The sequence below is a fragment of the Varanus komodoensis genome, unplaced genomic scaffold (genome assembly GCF_004798865.1).
Source record: "Varanus komodoensis strain SLA01 unplaced genomic scaffold, ASM479886v1 scaffold3, whole genome shotgun sequence".
Taxonomy (NCBI): Eukaryota; Metazoa; Chordata; class Lepidosauria; order Squamata; family Varanidae; genus Varanus; species Varanus komodoensis.
This window is the reverse complement of record NW_025335761.1, coordinates 12,594,339-12,615,350: the sequence shown is the minus strand read 5'-3', so window position 1 is coordinate 12,615,350 and position 21,012 is coordinate 12,594,339. Positions and strand designations below refer to the sequence as shown.

At 40.1% G+C, this 21,012-nt stretch overlaps 1 protein-coding gene across 50 annotated transcripts in view; it reads right to left on the bottom strand.

Annotated features, from left to right (window-relative positions):
- The window catches only part of MADD (MAP kinase activating death domain), a 91,640-nt gene extending 71,156 nt beyond the window's left edge, over positions 1-20,484 (bottom strand). For 32 of the 50 annotated variants that reach the window (XM_044437048.1, XM_044437062.1, XM_044437051.1 and 29 more), the window contains exons 1-3: positions 20,231-20,355; positions 2,761-2,885; positions 556-1,170 (exon numbers count right to left, since the gene is read on the bottom strand). In XM_044437048.1, coding sequence (XP_044292983.1) covers positions 556-1,170; positions 2,761-2,828 — 683 coding nt within the window. In that variant the 5' untranslated portion in view covers positions 2,829-2,885; positions 20,231-20,355. Of the gene's footprint in view, positions 1-555; positions 1,171-2,760; positions 2,889-20,230; positions 20,357-20,396 lie in introns of those variants that run through there. The other 18 variants (XM_044437035.1, XM_044437046.1, XM_044437038.1 and 15 more) reach the window with 3 other exon arrangements.
- Positions 20,485-21,012: the final 528 nt, after the last annotated feature.

Sequence of the window (21,012 nt, the reverse complement as noted above, 5' to 3'; positions counted from 1 at the left end):
CTGGCGAGCTGCATAAAAGGCTTCACCACAGTGGTGCTCCTTATCACAGCAATGTGAACTGTCCTAGTGACATCCATGTGCTCTGGCTTCCTGCCTTACCTCACATGAATCCGCCTGCCTGCCTGCCTGCCTGCCTGACTCCTGCCCAGCTCCAGCCTGCTCCAGCTTCTTCCTGGCTCCAGCCTGACCTTGTCTTACCAAGTACCTGCACCTGTCTTCCCTGACCCTGCCCAACCGACTTCCCAGTAACTGACCTTTACAGTGTGCTCCAGGACTGTGCATTATTGGACTGTTTATCTGACCCTTATTGTCTTTATGGCTTTTAACCCAGACTGTTTAAAGATGTGCCTCTTGTTCTGGTCCTCTAAACCCTCTCAGGCTTCCATCCTGCATCTGCACCCTTGGTCCTATGTCCTGACCATAGTCACCTGCTGCCCATACCCCAGACCTTACAGGAAACACCATCATGTAACAAGTATACCACATACCCAGTGGAACCTGAAATAAGAAATGTATCATTTAGATAAATTAAGAGAACTTTATTCCCTCAAGTACCTCTGCACTCCTCGAGGAATTGCCAGCTTCTTGCTTAAGAGTCTCTCACTACAGCAGTCCACTAGCCTCTTCAAGGTATACAGACATTCACGAAAGGTAGAGAAAAAGGGATAGTGACTAAGGATGCAGAGAGACGTCAAGGTGCTGTTACGAGAGTGGTGAGAGCCTTTTGTTGAACGTTTACTCCGAGGTGATCGATTCACATCCAGAGCAGGTTCTGTGCTTGGTGGCTGCAAAGAACCATTGCTCTGTGAACCCTCATTACTCTTCTCTTCTTGTGTAGTGGAACTATCCCCAGTTTTGGATGCTTTCTGCCCATCTCGGACACGATGTCCACCACTGCCTTCTCCCTTTTCTTTGGGCACACGTTTCTGGAAGGAACGGTAGAAGTTAACACATATTCCATAGCGCGTGACACCAGTATCTTTGTCTGTGAGTGTGAATACAAAGGAGGTATCATCTCGTAAGCTCATCCGTTTCTGCCGCACACTTAAGCATCCTTCTGGCTGACAGAAGAACACCACATCAGGAGGAAGTGGGAGATCAGCATGGTCTTCTAGAGGATAACGACGCAGTAGTTCAGGTGTTTGTGCCACACTATCACTGCTTGGTTGCCTACAATGAATGCAAATACAGAATTACTTTGTTACTGAAACATCACACTGGCTACATCTCTGTACAGTTCAAACACTGAAAGACCCATTGCTAAAACTGGAGATTCTACACACCTGTCCTTGAGTGACAATGCAATATATTTTGTATTTATTTAATTTCTTTAAAAAATAAGAAAGACGAGAAATAAGATCCTGACCAGGAAATACTCAAAGAATATTCATGGACTTCATAAAGCCTAGGCATAGAGCAAAGGGACCTGCCAATATAATAATCCTGATTAAAAGTAATATGTGAGGATGGGGTAATAGCTGCTTTCACATTTGTGTGGATGGAAAGCCAGAACCAGAAGAAAGGAATTTTAGGCAAGCGACAAAAAGTGGCTCTTTTCCTCACCAAAAGAGAAATGGTAGTTGTAAAAGAACCTTGAGCTTTAGGGCAAAACCTCTCAAAGCAGAGTAAAATAAACCTTTGTTTTATTATTCTGGATTTTGCTAAGCTTTAAAAAATGATAACACAGAAGATCAGTAACAGTTAAAACCAACTGCTACCAAATGCACAATGACCCCAGTCATAACTCAATTATGGGACAAGGTAAACAGGCAAGTCTTTAGTGTCTTTTCAAAACCTGCAGTGGTACCTGGACATCACCTGGAACAGATTTCCACAAGCAGAGGGGTGCTACAGAGAAGGCCCTCATGCCCAGCAGCCTAATAGTTTTCACAGGCTGGCATACATATAGGGACTCTGACGGTTCCCTAGTAAAGACATCCAACTCTTGGATTATTCAATAGCACTTCCATCTTCATGTTACAGACTGAGGTTGTGGGGAGAGTTGAGTTCCACAGAAAGTGGTTCTTGCATAAGACAACACAGCAAACTGATGACTGAGCTGAGATTTGGACCAGGGTAGCCCAGTTCATGCTTTTAAATACACTACAATTTATTGAGGAACTATTTAAATTGCTATGTTTGATAAACTGCAAGTATTAACTGAACAATTAACCACAATATGCAACAGATGTTTCATATGTTCATACTCCATTGGCTTAATACAATCTTACATTGTTAGTAGCTATTAGATCACAGCAAACAATGTCAATAATTACTAAAGCTCTGATAAGAATCAAATAAATGTACCTAAGTAAAGAACACGCATGCCATTATTGATTTCAAGCAACATCTAAAGCTAGCAGCAGTCTATGAAATAGGGAAGGAACCACAAACTATCCATCGGCACAACACAGAGACCAAGAGGGAAGGAAACACATTCTTAGTGAGAGGCAGCTGGTAAAAGTAACTGAGGCAGGAGCCACCTGCACCACCTGCTCTTGGTTATTCACTAACAGTATGTTTGCAGGATGCTGCATGATTGCCCACTGCCTTGGATACCTCTGACAAATATGATAAAGTAGGATCTTCTCCCTCTTGCTTGCTGCTCAGTGGTTTACTAGACTGTGACTGCTCTCCTTCCACCCCACTAGCACACAACTGTCCCAGATCCCATATATATATATATATATATATATATATATATATATATATATATATATTCATATAATGCAAGTCACTTCTAGACTGATGCTACTGTACCTGGCACCAATAATCACAAGGTAATCAAGTAAGCGAGGACAGCTCTTCTTCCTCTGCACCATGGTCATGCCTCCTATGTCATCTCAGTGAATTCCTCCTTCATTGGTTCAGATGGCCTCAGATGTCTGCTTTAAAGAAGATAACGTTTATGGAAATAGTGACATCAACCTACAATCAAGAGATAGCTAATTCAAATTCACATTTACTTTGGCTGTAAGCAGCAGATTTACCACAAAACAGTTTCCTCCAAGTGAAGTGTTCATATTTCTACCATCTAGACTGGAATAGGAAACCTTTTCCAGTTCAGGACCTAGTTCCAGTCTGGGAAAGCTCTAGGGGGTTGCATAACTAAGGGCAAAGTAATTGAAGCCAAAATATGATTCGTACTGATGTAAAACCTATTCAGAAGCAAGGACAACAAGCTTCTGCAGGTCTACTCATGAGAAAGCAGGAATGACTCACAGCAGCATTTTCAAATAGCACCCAATATAACAAGCTTCTGGATGCCTATTCAAAAGAACGCATGGGCAGTATGTCTCACAAGCAATTAGAGAAAGCCTTTGATGTAAGCAAGACTAAATTACTCAGCAGCTTCTTCCCCAGGCCCTGCACTCTTACCCCAGAAGAGAAAAGATTTGTTTGACATCATCAGCTAAAATGTTCTCATCATCAGGGGCTTAAATTTATCCCAAAAGCAAACTATTCTGTTATTCATAGGATGATCCCTAGTTCTAGTATTATGAAAGATATGTTCTTCTCCCTATCTACTTTCTTCATGCTGCAAGTATTTTTTTATACTTCTATCACATCTCTCTTTACTTGCTTTATTTTCTGAGCCCCATACTAAGGTCACCACAAAAAACATTTTTCAATAGGTCTTCATAGAATCGTAGGACACCATGAAATGGTGGAAATCCAAAACCACTAAAAGAGGAGGGTCCGTGACTGTTCTTATATGTTAGCACAACAACTGGTCAGCTCTCTGCCTGAAGTAAATCAAAAACATTATCATCATGTAAGAATCATAATTCACAACCGTGTGATTTGGTCTCCATGTGCAGTTGCATATGTCAGCTGCCTAGTAGCATTATATGCAACCTCATCTTCTGTACAGAACAGTTTTCATCCTTAGAAGAGGGCAATATGCACAACAAGCAAATGAGAAACTAAAGGGCATAAAAAACACCCCAAAGTGGATCTGGTTACACTTACAATAAGACTGCAACTCACATATTCAGAAAAAGTTTGCTATCTTAATAGACAATGTGGGAAAATTGAGAAAAACATTCTTTCCTTTAGACAAGCAATGAAGAAGAATCTGCATGAATCTAGCCATAAGACTTAAAAAGGGAAAGGGATGTTGTTTTTGGTGAAGCATTAGAAAAATATGGATCTCCCTGAATAAAATAATAATAGATCAAAATGAACCCTCCCAGCAATATTGTGTGAAATAGTACTTTCTAGATGGTACTTTAATTATCATTAGCTTCTAGAGACAGGAGAGGAGCTGAAATCTCAAGAATCACAACACTGGTTAATGCATGCACATATTAAAATTACTACTACTTCTATTTAAGCATTGCTTTTTGTCCCAAAAGCTAAGGATACTGATCTAAAAATGGCAGGTTCCAGAAAAGAGTAAATCTTCCTTGTAAATAGTGACTGTTACACTACAGCATAATACAGCCTAAGGTGCTAGACCTCTAGATCACTTTTATGTATCATCCACTTTATATGAACTAGGCTATAATTTCTAATGTTTAGCTTGTTCAGAGATGCTATAAATTCTGGAAGGACAGCTACTACTGGTATGTACAGATTACCACTAACAGCAAATCAATATACATCACACTAGCAAAATAGAATACATTTGCAATAGAATGACTACAGTATGAATTATAGGAAGAATATCTGACATGGATCCTGCATATCTTTCAAGCAACAGAAATGTTCCCAAAGGTCCAAAGTTGCAATAAAATGACATCAACCATTAAACTTCATTTTAACTACAAAATTCCTTTTGAAATAAAGCAAGAAATCAGTTCTAATTGATTAATTAAATGATACATTTAACTAGTGTACACTGAATAAGAGGCACAGACTGCAGCTACTAATACTGTTCCAATTCAGAGTGGGGAAGAAACAGCATTAAACAAAAACATCTGAAGTCTACAGGAATATTCTAAGAGAACCTCCTAGTTAAGGCAGCTGAACAAGAGCACACATGCCACATCATTTCTGCAACTTTAAAAGTATCTTGCTATGCCTTTGCAAAAGAAGCATAATGCCAACTCACCAAAAAAATACGACATTTGGTTCACACTAGATCATGAGATGCCATGCATAAGGGATGGCATATAAAAGTTTTAAATAAATAACAAATGTCCTATGGAAAGGGAGATGATTTATTGTATTTATTGTATTGTACTTTTATACCTCAACAGTGACCCACACATATATGCAGATTCTAGAAGCAAGGTAGCATGTGACACAACAAACTGTATATGTCCCACACAGATGGAGGCTGCCATTCATGTGCATGGATACACAGATTGTGATTATCGTTGCTTTAGTAAATGATTTTCATACATAGTGCATGGTTTCTGCTTTCTTCTAACATAACTACATCATTTTTGGCAGCAAGTGGACTGGCCATGCAGCCTCCATGCATGAAGCAGCTGAACAGAAGCCTCAGGTAATCTGATTCAGATCAGTCTCCATAGCAACTCAGTTTCTTGTCCCTAGTTCACAGCCCTTCTGAACTATTTATAGTGCAATTGCAGCCTCCCTCTCCCCCATGTACATGCACACACATGCATCTCTCAGAACCACCCACATGACAAACAAGATTCACCTGGGCACAACAGCCTCACTGAGCCAGAAATTAAACACCACTTTCATGGCACCTGCAGGCCTCTACATCAGCATGTTATTTGCATACACGTTACAAGTTCCCAATGTCAAGGGCTTTCCCCGGGGATGGCAGAAATGATATGTGTTCTATCTCTGACTTTGAACTGGAGTCAACTATGCAGGTCCTTTACCTATAATGTGCAACTTCCTGACCACATGCATGCAGGCTAATTTCTCAGGCGTTTTGCATAAATTCTCTAAAATTGTTCTCTAGGAACAGGGTCAGTTATCATCTCACATCACAACAGTAAGGATCCAAGGAAGTTTACTGTTCCCTTGAATTAGTTTACTAAATTAGCAAATTAACAGCTGTTTAAGCTGTCTCATCTATGTAAACCTTTTTTCTGATTTTTCTGATATTTTAACTGCATTTTCATCATTTGTAAAAATTGTATGGATTGTCTAAACCAGTGGTTTTCAAACTTTCCACAGCTGGGGACCGGTGAAAACAGGAAAACCACCTTGAGGACTGCTGAGGCAGAAACAAAAAGCACCATACACATAATACAACATTTTGTATATTAGTTTCCAAACACAATACCAAGAGAAGAGAAGAGAAGAGAAGAGAAGAGAAGAGAAGAGAAGAGAAGAGAAGAGGTCTTCCAAACAACGAGAAACCGAGCAACAAAAAATGCCAATGAAAGAATAAAAGACTAAGATCAGCGTAGTATGGCTCCCAGCCAGCTCCCACTGAGCCATCCCTCCCTCCCTGGCCCTCCCGGCAGCACCAGCACACCCTCTGTGAGCGTGATGCCAACCAAGGAAGAGATGGTGGAGCACAGCCAGCAGCAGCCCACAGCAGCCCACACAAGCTGGCAGGAAATCTCCCGCACACTGGTGCCAGTCGGTGGAGTGGAGATAGAAAACCATTGGTCTAAACCACCCAGAGAGCTTCAGCTGTGGGGCAGTATAGAAATGAAATGAAATAAATAAATAAGTGTACTAATTTTCAAGTCTGAGAGCATATGCTCCTAATATATGCATATGTAGTATAGAATATTCATAAGACCCAAACACAACTCCTTAATTCTTCTCACGAACCTCGTTTTTTAAAAACCCATGGTGACATTTCTAAAGGACACGAACAGGATTTGGCTCAAGGAAGGCTCTACTAGAGGGCTGAGGTAGTGGGAGAGTGCTAAATAGCAATCTAATCTCACACCACTATAGTGCAATTCTTCCAGGCAGCTTCTGTTTGGTCAGCCTTTCTGACCCTAACTCAGCAGAGAGGTTTTTCAGAGTTACACTGAACAGCTGCTATGTAAGGTAACACAGAGGAAGGGCAAAGAAGACATGTCCATGTCCATGTTCATTATATTTTATTTATGTTGAAATATTTATAACCTGCCTGATCTCGTAGGAGTTCTGCAAAAGAAAGCAAAAGCAAGCCCCTGCAGAGACATGCAGGACATACTCAGCACTTATTTTGTACAGACGGATAAATGAAGAATGAACACAACTGTTTTTGCAATCCCAGCTTTCATCATAATGCTAACACAAGGGGTTCGAAAAATATTGACCACGGTCCTCATTCCCACCATCCTACCTCCAAAGTTCCCCTCTGCCCTTCAATATCACACTAAATCCAGTCAGTTAGTTTGATCCTGCTTGACTTTAGAATTTCATCAGGTTCAAGACACGGTTGTTAGTAACTAAGCAAAATCCACACAGGTGAGCATCACCACAGACTCAAATAAATAAATAAATAAACTGAAACACGCTAAACATGTCAAGAAAACTGCAAAACATTCAGAAAATTATAATGGCTGTTACTCTGGAACAATTTGATAGATCCTTTGTGATTACACTGTCAGCGCTTAGAGAATGTAACATGATGTTTAAAGTAACTAAAAATAAAACAGTTGACAAAGTTGGCACTACAGAGAGCAAATTGAGTTCCTAGCATTGTTTGATAATATGACTTTTCCTCAACACATTCCTCCACTCTACCTGTATTTCAAGGCTAAACTAAAACAAGCTAAAATTACTAAATACTCTGTTGCTACTTCCTATGTATTACTGGATAGCAAAACATTAAGTTGAAGTATGATTAAGTTCCTTTAGACATAGGAACATTTCAACGGCATGTGTCTATGCAGACATTTTTTGTGTTTGTTTGTTTAAAGCTTTTACATACTGTCCCATTACTGAAGTCTCGGGACAGTATACAACAAGTACAAATAAAGTAAGATAAAAAATGGTACAGCATCCAGTGATAAATATAAAAACTACAATTAAGGCATATGCATCTATGGCACCTATGTAATTAACTATAAAAGCTATAGCCAGAGAGTAAAAATTAAGTGACCTAAATTGGAAAATTTCTGAGATTTAAGAGGTAATTCTGGTAGTTTGAGTGTCAGAACAGTTGTATCAATTAGACAACCCTATTTCGCCATCTAGATGAAGTGACACAGAGGGGATGCCTTCTGGATAATAGCGTTCACCATCAGCCCCAGCCTCCTCCCCTCCTCACCAGCATGCTGCTTTAGCCCTCTAGGGATAATCCCCAAGCTCAGAGATGCAGCCAGCATGGTTCTTTCTGTGCCAACAGTGAGCAAGGTAGGTTGGAGCGTCTGCATTCAGAAGCCCAGCTCCAAGGACAGATGAAGTTAAATACCAAATCATCTACAGCCTCCCAAAGTTTGGAGACCGCTGATTGCACTCTTAAGGAGTTAATTGAATTTGGGATTTAAAGTTCAAATCAAAGTTACTTCTAAGACACCTTCTAGTTTGAACATTCCAAGTTCCATTCGCAGAAATGAGACAAAGCCTGAAATTCAGAAAATATCTAAGGCCTAACTTCTGAAAGTAAAGCAATTGCAAGCTTGAGCACCAAGTAAAAATCTTTGTATTTTAATTGTTAAATATGACTATTTGATTTTATACTGGTTTTTATTTATACTATAATTGGTATTACTGTGGATAAATTGTTATTCTGGCAATGGGCATTATTCTAATTTATTTGTTGTTATTTATGATGGTTTGAAATGTGATGGGCATCAACATCAACATTATTTATATAATGCTGTATTTTTATACTGTTTTTATTCCTGTTGTACACCATTCAGAGGTTTTTCGCTGAATGAACAGTATATAAAAGCTTTAAAAATTTAATAATAAACCATCTATGAACTTACACCATCTACAACCTTTCCCAACCACTCTTTGTACTATTGTTATGGTAGTACCCCCAGCCAATAGGCATCCTGTTTCAGTGCAAGTACACAATACATACTAGTCAGCAAGAGCTTTTCCTTCTGATTCGTGCCTGAGCATGCCTCAGTGCTCCTCTTGGCTGCTTGCTATCAACAACTTTGCAGAACAGAGCTATCACTGTGACCTTGCTTTTTTTCCTTCAAAAAGCTACTTGGAGGCTAGTAAAGCAAAAGTGGCTGCTGCATTTTCTTTCTTGTTTTCAATGCCAGCTTTATCAGGTTTCAGACAGAGATATTCTAATGCCACATTATCTGATATAAAATCACAAGTTCGACCCATTGATGGACTATACCTGAGTTTTCTTAACTATGAAGTCTTTTAGGGAGACTTATAGGTCTCCCCCAAACTGTTATACTTACTATTCAACCATTCTTCATCAAATTGGCCATTTGCAGTTTGAAGTAGCCTCTTTAGATCCTGTTAGCTGCATTTCTGCACCAGATTACCACCCAGTGGTCATGTTCTGTCTCCTGTCCTTCCATGATCACCAGTCCATTGATCAAATTGCCTTCCTGGAATCATTGTACTCTCCTCTGTTGCACTTATCTGATCTTTCTTTCCCTCATCTGTCTTCATTTGATCAGCTGACTACCCTGCAGCCTTCATCTTTTTATGTTTCCTGGTTGCCAGACACCTGCCTTATAACATACAATAAGGACACAATCCTGTGCACATTTAGACAGAAAACATCCTACAAAATCTTTCTTAGCCAGCCATACAAGCTGGGGAACACTGAGGATTATAGTGCTTTTTTCTGTCTAAATGTGCATAGGAATATGCCTTTAGCATCCTTAATTGAATATTTTTTGTCGAATTCAAGTATTTCAATTTAAAAACTTTGGGCTATTGATTAAAAGTTTTTATATACTTAAAATAAATGAAAAGTTGATGTAGCATACCTTTTCAGGGTTGTTCACTAAAGCAGATATGCTAAAAAAATATGCTAATTGGTTTATAGCTCTTCAATTTTTTTCAGAAACAAGCATAAGAGAATCTGACCAGCAATCAGGTTGGCTAAAGAAGAGGAACAGAGAAGACAGTGAAAAACTGCGACCTAAAGAAAGTATGTGTGCTTCAGGAGAATAAGACAGTGATGTAAATTTTACAGGGGACTAGAATCAAGAGCACTTCTACACTGGGACAGAAGGAAGTGAACAGCAAAAGAAAACTGGATGAATGGAAGTTGCAGTCTGTGAACCAAGTGGCCATATGACTATCCTTTTACTAGACCCCTAAGATGCTCTTCTAAAAGTTTCATAAAAGAGGGACTGTGCCAGTTAAAACCACTGCAACATTATGACTTATTAACCCTAAGGAAGCAATTAAACCAACAGGGAAAAGGGAGGAAAGCTAAATTTCATATACTGATTGGACTAGCCTGCCAATTTTTCAATAGGATAAAAATGCACAGAACACAACCATTCTGTAGAGTAGTAAAAGGTGAGCACAATCAGGCACACTTTGAGTTGATTGCATCTGCTTGTTAAAACAAAAAAACAAAAACAGAGAACCACTGAAATTATTAGTTGACCAAATAGCAGAGTTCATATTGGCAGAAGTTAATGTCTATACTATTCAAACTTTAATCATAAGTATAATTTCATGTTCAAAATTATACTTAACTATTATACCTCCATCTTATTTCATCTTCCAATAAATGCCCAAGCAGAATGTGCTCTCATATGCATACACATTCATCTACAAGAGGTGAATATGCAACTCTTTTCAGGTACTATTGACAGATTTTAAGAGAACAATTGTCTTAGCATTTCTGGATGGGCTGAGAAAGGTTCCTGGACAAACTGCTAATTTATGTCTCTAAAAATGAAAAGTAAAGAGTGATACTTTTCAGAACCCCAGCACTTAAACCAAAAATTTTCTCCAAGGTCAAAGATGACACTCTAAACTCATAGTGCCCTCCAACCATCCTCACAGCTGGCACAGAAAGAACTGTGCCGGTTGCAGCTCCAAGGTTGCAAAAATGTCTTTGGAGATGGACTTTTCAGATTGGAGAGAGGAGAAAACAGAATCTGCTGGAATGCAAAGTATCCTAGCAGTGTCCTGCACTGCTTCCCACTCCAAGGCTGAATATTTGCAAATATGGAAGATTTACTTATAACTTAGCCATCAACACACTGGCTTATTTTGCACAACATGATCCTATAGAAACATAGAAACAGAGCAAGTCAGAAGGGGCCTCCCGGGCCATCTAGTCTGATCTCCGGCACCAGCCAGCTCCGCTCACGACATGCCCACCATGTGGACATCCAGCCTATCCTTGAACACCTGCACTGATGGGGCCTCAACGACCTCTCATGGAAGCCCATTCCACACCCTCGGGGTCCTGACTGTCAGGAAGTGCTTCCTGGCATCCAAATGAAACCTTGGCTCCCTGAGCTTTGCTCCATTGGAGCGTGTCCTGCCTTCCTCTGCAGGGGAGAACAAATAAGTTACGCATTGTGGGTTATTTGTAGAATCACCCACAGTACACCTGACAGAAAGCTGTTTTACTGGACAGGGTACAAAGGAGACTGCAATTTCATCTATACTGATGCCTCTCTAGCCTCTTTGCCTCCCTCCAGCTAGATGGGCAAAACGTCTGCTAACTTAAAATGCAGAGTGAGTAGATGGGAAGGCAGAGGTTATCTCTGCTGCTCCTCCCAATCTGCACTAGATGACCATAAGCTTCCAAGTTTAAGGACTTGTAGACATCACCAAATCTTAGTTCCATTGCATACTGAGGCATATAAGTATTTCAGTTACTTATATGTATTCTTTCACATATTTGATAAACACCTGAAAATCATTAATTACAATTTTGAAATTGCCAATGTTGTATTCTCTGTTGTCAGCTAATGTTGTATTCTCTGTTGACACACATTCATTTTTTGAATAAATTTATGAAATGGGAAAGTTTCTGTTGAAGTATGTCCATCTCTGCTCTAGAATGTGTATAGTATACAAGTGCAAATTCCCCACCCCAGTGTGTTCCAATAGTTTCCATCATTTAGGTTTGAAACTCTAAGCATCATGGCAAGTGTACAAATGCATGGAAAGCTGATATTGACTTACGCAGAACATTCAGGTATAGGCAAAGTTCTGGAATCCATGAGCACATTTAGCAATTTGAGAAACTGTTCTCAGCCCCACCACCCAAAATGGGATGTATTGAAAAAGACAAGTAACCTGACCAAAAGACAGATTACAAGTCAGCAATAGGCTCTGAGCCCTACCATTTCTTTGAACCCAAAATTCTGAGCACCAACAAAAACCTATTTTGCAGCAATTTTAGTTGCCAGTAGGAAAATGCATTAATTTTAGTTTGTTTTTAGTGGGAAAGGTAAAGCACCTTGGCAGATGCCAAAAAAAGTGCCAGGAGAGTATAATGTTACCTATACCTGTACTATATGTAACAGGATCATCAGCCTTTCTTTTCTTCCACACTTCTGAAGTATTTGCTAGATTACAGAATGACCAGTGAAACCAGTAATTCTGCCTCCTGGGCAGCCACATAAGCCAGTGTACATAAACACACACAGCAAAACTGGCAGCTGAGATGAGTCTTATCTGGCAGTAGCTCCTGATATTGTAAAGGATTAGAACTGACCTAGAACAGATAGCTTAAGCACCTGCCAACAAAACTACTCACTGTCAAAGCAGTATTATCTTGCCACCTAGCCAATAAATAAAAAACAGATATCAGGGAAAAGAGTAGGGCGGTAATTCAGCTAGAGGACAAATGCAAATTTCTGGGACTCTCAATCTGCAAGTCCAGACTCTCCCTAAGCCTAGGATATTTCCCCTCTCCCTAGGCACTATTTACTTCATTCTACTTTTATCTGCACTGCTGATTGGAAAAAAGCCACATAAAATTAAGGACATAGAATATCTGGATGTAAATATATTTTTCCTTACTGTATACTGAAGAAAGAATCAACTCTATAAGTCTGTTTACTTTTGCCTCTGACACCACAGACTGCTGCAGTGTTGGATCCCAACATGTTTCTGCCAAGGTAATGCAAATTCCAAAAGAAAACAGTCTCGCATTCCTCTGTTATGTTTTTTCATCCAAATAAGATGACTGGAAGGTTAAAGCAACAAGAATAATTTATCCTGCATAGAGAGCTGAAAAGTAAATTTTTATAGTTATTCTAGACCTAATGCAATAAAAGGAGTCAGAGAGTAAGAACTAGGATTAATGGAGTGTTTATGAGTAACAATCCTGAAAGCATAATAAATTGATTAGGGTTAACTGATTAGAGAGAACCATATAAAACATTCATTTCTGTTTTCCCTACTGTTTACTTTAAATTTTATCCAAGTGCAAAGAATACCCAAGAAATATGTTTTCTTCAACAACTTACAGCAAAAAGAACATTAGAGTTCTTATTTGAAACTACATTTAGCAGCTTCGTTACATTCAGTATATTTTAAACATGTAATACTAGTTTGTTTGTTTGTTTATGGTATTTTTACCCTGTCCAAATACCCTGTGGCAAATAAAACATTGTTACATCAATATACAGTCAGGGTCAGGCAGAAGAAGAATGGTAACATTATGGTAAAACATATTCTGGACCCCTACAAGTGAAACTATGTTTTCTTCTCTGTCAGTATACATACACACATAGCTCTATATGAAAGAACGTTCAACTCTACCTCCTATTCTTTCTTGCCTCTACTGGTATATTACTGTTTTGTACATAAGAACACACTACAATTCAGAACTACCCTTACAGATCACCTTAAAGTTTACACATTTCCTTATTCAACCCTGGCATGCAGCAATCACATATATATCCAATGCATTCCATGAAATTCTTAAGCTACCTGGCAGGAGTTTGAAATGAAGCACTCAGTACTAAGCATTATCACAGACAGAATAATGAGTAATCTACTGGGGTACAATATATAGGGATGTGAGAGGAATAGGTTATAGTGGGTGACAATCCAATAAATTCCCATTCTGTATCCCCCATGCTGGACACACTTAATCTGGTGTGACTTAAAACTAAATACACCAGTCCAATATTTGCCCAAGCTTATTTAAAAAAAAAACAACTACAGAGTCCAAAATTTGAGCACATCTCAAGGTTGTGCAAATTCAAGTCTTTTACAGGGCCAACCTGACTCAGGCTGGCTATCCAAGCCATTAGAACCTACCTTGCTGCAAAAACAAACAACAACAAAAACCTAGCTCTATAACCATAAACAACTGAACGCAATGAAAAGTATTTGTTCCAATAAATACAATACCAAAAAAAGTATGCATAATATTAGTGGGGGAAACTGGCAGTGGGGATAGACTAAAAAAAATCACAAGCCCATTTGCAGAAACTATGGGACATGAAAAATAATACTGAAATACTAACTATGTATCTATTTGATGTTTGTCAATCACAGAACCCTAACAGAAAACAACAAGAATGACAAGTTCTTTGTGATGTGGGTAATGAGGTAAACTAACAGCAAAATTAGTGAAGTGATGAAACTGACATGGGTATTAACCAAGGGAATATGCTCTACAGAGTGTTACATAACTGACTTCAGTATGCATTAAATTATTAAAACAGCATAAAACCTTTTACACAAATTTAAACCAATCTGCAAAAAGGACCCAATTTGCAAAGCAATATTTGCTTAAGTGGTACTACATATGTGGAGATATTGGTTTTTAATGTGTACAATTATTTTACACAGTTCTTTGTAAACCACCACCCCATACCTCATACAGTTCATTTTCAATTGCCAGATTAGAAATGTTGAGAAAGCCCACTGGGGTTGAACAAAATGGATTTATCAACATCACACAAACCTACCAATACAGTAGATTTTGCTGAGTAATTATGATGATATGCATGGATTATTTTTTATTCCTGCATCATAAATTAACCATTGGTGAGCCTAAAGCCTGCACACTTCTGCTCTAACCAGTATTCAGTCTCTAAAATAAAAGTGCTGGAGCTTAAATTTGCATTGAAGTTGTATGTCTGATCTGGAAGCTCTTTACATCTCAAATGCATGGAAGTTTACTGTGATGCTAAAAGCAAGTGACACTTTGCACAATTTATTGTTTTATGTGTTGAAATGCTGAGCTATGGAACTGAAAACTAATCCTTGGCTTGCCCAAATTAAACTCTGCAAACTACATACTTTGGAACTATGCAAGGACATCCCTATTTTGGATTTCTAACAGACTAAGAGTGAATGTATCCAGATTTCAGTACGAGCAATTTCACAAGTTATGCAGTTAAGCAAACTCAGATCCACCACCAACTCTACAATCAACATGGATGCAATACATGCACCTGCAAACTCTTTGCTCCATTCGTTTTTGCAATCCAATCCTATAGAGACTTACAAGGAGAAAGCCTCAATGAAGTTAGTGAGACAGTTTGGAGAAAAAAAAATAAATAGGGCTACGTGATAAGTACACTTGAAAAAATCTTGGGAATATACTGAAAAACTAATGTATGAAGTGGAGCCATTTAATCACTGTGATTTTTTTTTCAGTGCAGTGAGATAGTGCAACAAGAACATCAAACATGTCTCTAATTTGCTTTCATGTCACTTGCACACTCCCTGGACTTTTACTTATCCAATTTTATTATTTTATCAAATGCCAGATACTCACTTAGTAAATTCAATGCTTTAGCTTCACTGTCTAGATTAAAATGTCTTGCATTTCTAGTACATTCAGGTTCTCTTCATTCATTAACTTTAAACCATCTGTATCTTTTATTAACATGATATTTACTGGCAGCATTAAAGAGTTTTGGAAAATGTTAAGCAATCCAAATGCAACATATTTCTCTTTAGTTACCTTGCTACCCCTTAGTTTGTTCCCATAAACTATGATAAATATGCAATGAAGTTTCTTTAGAAGATGGTTGTCACAACGCAGTGCCACTATTTTTCTCACAGAACAGAGATGTCAGTATAAACGTTTATATAACAGAAATTTAATGATTCATAGTGCTGTAAAAATGGATGATTATATAATTATGTACAGCGTATGCATCCAGGAGAAACATTCTAATGCTTTATTATATGCATGTCTAATAGTACATGCAAATGCCACAACATACAAGGAAGGGATCACCTGATTATGAAGGGGATTCTATAGCACCATCATTTGTAAACCTCAATCAGCCAGTCCGTGTCAGACTAAGCCCTCTTTCTAAGTAGAAAAGGCAATAAATAACTAATGCAGGCCATAAATAACCAATGCAGGCAATTGTTTATTTACAGAATTTATGTCCTCACCCTCCCATCTTTCAAAAGACCCAGGCTCTATATTTTGCTCATTTTGGTCTATATGCAAAATGTATAAATGCATTCATAAACAAAAATTGATGAAACCAACATTTAGCTACATTTTTAAAAGTTTCAGAACCGTAATTGTGATTAGGTGTAAACTGGCTATTACATGGGGTTTTTTTTAACCAAAATAGATAAAATATGAAGACATATATTCCCCCTTTAAGATGTGTAAAGTTAGTTGAAGAGGGTGTTCTACAAATAGGACACCATGGCTAAAAAGCTTGGCTTCATTTCCTTAGAGAATCCATCAAATGATTTAATGAAACTTAAAGAAGGTTGCTTCCCTATGGCTTAGGGAGTAGGGGAGCTCAGGCCATAGACAGATTTACAAATATTGAGTAGTGCCTTAAATTAGGCTCAGAAACATAATGATCGTTAGTGCAGTTATGTATTACTGGTCAAATATGTGCCTTTCAGTTTGTCTGTTATCTCTATAAGGGACTGTGGTGCTGCTTTCCGTACCAGCTGAAATTCCGAAGAGTCTTCAACAGTAGCCCCATACACAGCCCATTGTAGAAAGATTAAAAAGAGCTTGATTGCATAAGACTCAATCTCAACGAAATGGTTAGCTGGCATTTCCATTTTAATGGGTCAAAACTGCTTGCCACTACAACTACCCACAGATTAGAAGTACTGTGAGAATTTTATGTAACTAGAAGTGAAAGTGTCTGTGGATGAGTAATTTTTGTGAAGTTGTATAGAAGTGTGCATAGAATTGCAACCTTAACAATGTTTAAATATAGACTTTCAAAATATTAATAATGTATAATTCACTTTAAAAAATATACACTCTGATCATTCAGTATGGTATAGTAATTACAGTGCTAGTTATACTGTGCACTCAGCCACAAATATCAGAATGATGCTGGGCCAGTCCCTGACTCTCAGTCTTACCTATCTCACAGGGATCTTGTGAGGATAAAATGAAGAGAAGGAGGAAGAAGCCTCACCATGGGCTCTTCACAAAAGGAAAAGGTGGATACAAATGTAATGAAACAATAATTTTCATACTACTAGTCTCCCATATCAACTCACAATATTTCTGACTCTGAAATTTTCTATAGTCTATTTAGTGTAATCTCTGCAGTTACTTGCCAATTTATTGATTTACCTTTATGCAAATACTGAGCTTTCCTAAATATTGAATTTATAAAAGCAGCTAAGTTTAGTAACACTGTACAAACATAAAACCACATTATGTACAAACATAAAACCACATTCTGACCATTTCTCCTCAAAGTATTGGAAGTCAAGACATAAGATTAAATCAGCAAACAAAAAAGAAATGAAGACATTCCAGACTACACACTGTTAGTAAAGCACAGTTTTTATATATTTTTTCTCACTGTCTCTACTAGGAAGAATGTCTCAGTAGATACAGGTCATTTTTCTAATTTCTTCTGACTTTGAACACATTCTCTCACTAAACAAGAAAAAGTTGTGTGTATTAGCAGTCTACCATGTGCAAGAGAAAATGAAGTTGGGGGGGGGGGGGGGGTTAAATACTGCCAGTCATGTAAAACATATGTGGATACTGTACAAGAGTAACATCATAATATAAAAGCTTTATAAACTTTTTTCTAGTCTAGGCTCTACACTGGCACAAAAGCCCATATGTGTGATACACTGAGACTACAAAGAAGCCCCACTTCCTAGTTGTCACCAGATTGGCCACTACAGGATGTGCCATGAATTTAGGTAGAAGATGTAAAATAATGCTATACAAGGTATTCATATAGGTTAAATTTAACTACTTGGAAGACAAGCAAAGGTTTCTAAGAAAAGCAATTCTACAAAGTAATTTGGACAGGTCTGAGACAGTTTACACCATAGCTGGAATCAAGGCAGCTGCATGTAAGCTAAAATAGTTATCATTTCCCTTCCCTAGCCTGGCCCTCTTCCCCAGGATCTAAAGAAAACTGGGTTCAGATATTGTGAAAATCTATTTTCTGCCTGATTTGCAAGGTGGGTTTCTCTGGTGGTTTCTCTAACTGCTACAATTATTTCTCAAATTCTCATACATGCACACACAACAACAAAATATACAGTATACATATAGCATAACAATTTAAAATTAGATTGGGAAAATAAAAATGTATCAACAAAGCCAGGCAGGCGGACAGGCTTGCTTACATAGGATGGCTTATTGCTGCGTAAATGCAGAGTTCAGTTATTTGACTACAAGTAAATGTGTCACATTTTAAAGGCAGCGCCCTGTGAGCCAGCATGTGTGAATCTGTACCACAACCAATTGTATAGACCAGCTACAAAAAGCCATTCCTAAGCTATTTATTGCCTCAGTTTTCCCTCCCCCTATATGAGTGCTTCATCAACTATTTTTAACAGTGTTAAATACAGTTCATTAACAACATCCATTGGCCATAGTATTCTTCCCCAAAACTATGGGAAACTTCATGGAGGAAGGAACCAAGAAAATACTGTATGTATAAGAACATGAGCGACATGTTTAGGGCCGAGCTTAAATTTTGTGCTAGCTGTCAAAATAATTCCAAACATAATTCAAGGTGTAGATTTTGTCCTTCTTTAACTGTTGCCTCTCTGGTCCTCTGGCAAGGTTATCTACAGAGATATTTTAACAACCATAGAACATTCTCTGGAAGACTCACATATGGCCTTCTACATATGGCATTGAAAAGGGCTCTTATGTTATTTCTTGACATTCACTCTTACTAATGAAAAACAGAAAAAAGCGAAAACATCAATAAAGGTTGCAATCCTATCCTAAAGGTTGCAAAGTCCTACTTAGGACTAAGCCCCACTGAAACCAATGGGGCATACTTCCAAGACACACTAATTAAAATGCACATTAGAACATTTTTACACAGGACTTAATACAAGCAATATCCCATGGAAAAATGAAATTCATCTGTGCAGATGATGCTCTCTATAGTATCAGCTGAGCACCCAAGAACTATTGGCATGTTGCCTTCTCTTTCTAGCTCTTTTTAACCCTAAGAAAACAGCAGGTTCTAATGTTCTTTGACAGGCACTTTGTAACTTTCCTGCAGAACAAACTGGAACCCAGAAAATGCAAGTCAGATTGATCACCAACACCTTCTTTGAGAGGTTACCCTTGGTTTTATTGTTTGTAGCCAATGGCCATCACAGTAGAAACACATAAAACCATACAGGAGCAAATCATGGCAGCAAACCAAAGGAGCAAATCATGGAAGAAGCGTTTGTATAATATTGAAGAGGAGAAACAAGACCTCCCTGAATTTCCATCACGATATTATTCAACACCTTCTGCTAAGCTTAGGTGACACACATGCTCTAGCGTCTAACCACTTCCGTAAGAAATGCAAGCCGCCCGAGGGGCCTCTGGGATGACATAAGACATCCCTTCCCTCACGCAGCACGAAGGGGCCGTGGCGCCGAGCGAGATCCCCGCGGAGCCTCGGCAGCAAGCCTCCGCAGCTGCGGTTCAGCGCCTGCTTTCGGCCAGTGACCTTGGCCTTCCCTAGCTAGTCACACAGGGCGAGCCGAGGGGAAGCCGCTGCGACCGTCCCCAGCTGCGCTCAGCAGCCCCAGGCCGTCCTAAGGGACGGGCAGATGGACAGAGCGAGGAGGGCACCGCCGTGCATGCACCTGCGCAGGGTGGGTGGCGGTGCTGATGCTGGGGAGCACCAGACGCGCGCAAGAGGCAGCCCCCCTATGCACACGCCCCTCGGACACTTTCCAGCAGGCTGCCGCAAGCCCTCTGATGCCTCGGGCGTAATCCTCCCCGGCACAGCTGGCCTCCCGCTGCCCACCGGCAGCGCCTCATCCAGCGCCGATCAACCCCTCCCCGCCCCGCAGGACAGCGCGGCTTGCGTCAGTCCCCGACCCGCGCCCGCCCGAGCGCCTTTCCGTCCCGCCCTCCCCCACTACCAGCCTCCGCGCCTCGTCGCCCACCTCCTTCGTCCCCCTCGTCCGCAGACGCGCCGGCCGCCCGCCCGCCGCGCCTTCGCCGAGCACGAACCCACCAGCCTCTGGGACTTCGCGGGAAACCCACCTTGCCTGGCCTCGCCAGGCTCGGCTTCATGCAACGCCCGCCTGCCGCACAGGACAAGCCGCGCCTCAGCCCATCCTTCCCGCAAGCCTGCGCCGCCGCCTCCCAGCCGCCGCCCGCCGATGTCACAGACGGGCAAGTGGGCGGCGGCGCGGCCTGCTCGCCTCACCTGTCAGCGGAGGCCGCGTCCTCTCGCGCACGACTCCGCTCAGCCTCGCACCGCCCGGCCAGTTCCGCATCAACAGCCTGTGGGAGGAGCGAGCCACCAGCAGGAGGAGGGCAGGGAGGGGGGAGCGGGAGAGCGAACCATTCAGCCGCTCGAAGGGGACGGAGCGGAGGAGGGAAATTGGGCCAACCCCCAAGCGGCGGGAAGAGGCGCTGCGAAGCCGCGGGCGGCGCATCCCGTGAGGTCGGGCGAGCCGGTAGAGTCTCGCTTTGAGCTACGCGGGCCCAGGTGCTGTTAAAGAAAAGGAGTTTTTAAAAATAAAAAAGACAGCGCTTTAAAATACTCCAAATAAAAACCGCATTCTTTCAGAGCAAAGAGCCAAACTCCTCAACTTTGGTTTATGAATTCATTTAATCATGTGCAAGGTGAATATTTCCATTGCTTTAACATTTTAAAATCAAATCCAATTTAAGAACAGCCAGCAGAAATCTGTTATAGCTTTCTCAAGTGGACTGTCCTCTTCTGGAACAGGGCAAATCGTTTTACAAGAAGGCACTGTTTAAAATACTAGACACTTGACAATAGGGAGGCCCTGCACTTGGTTGTAAACCCTCAGACA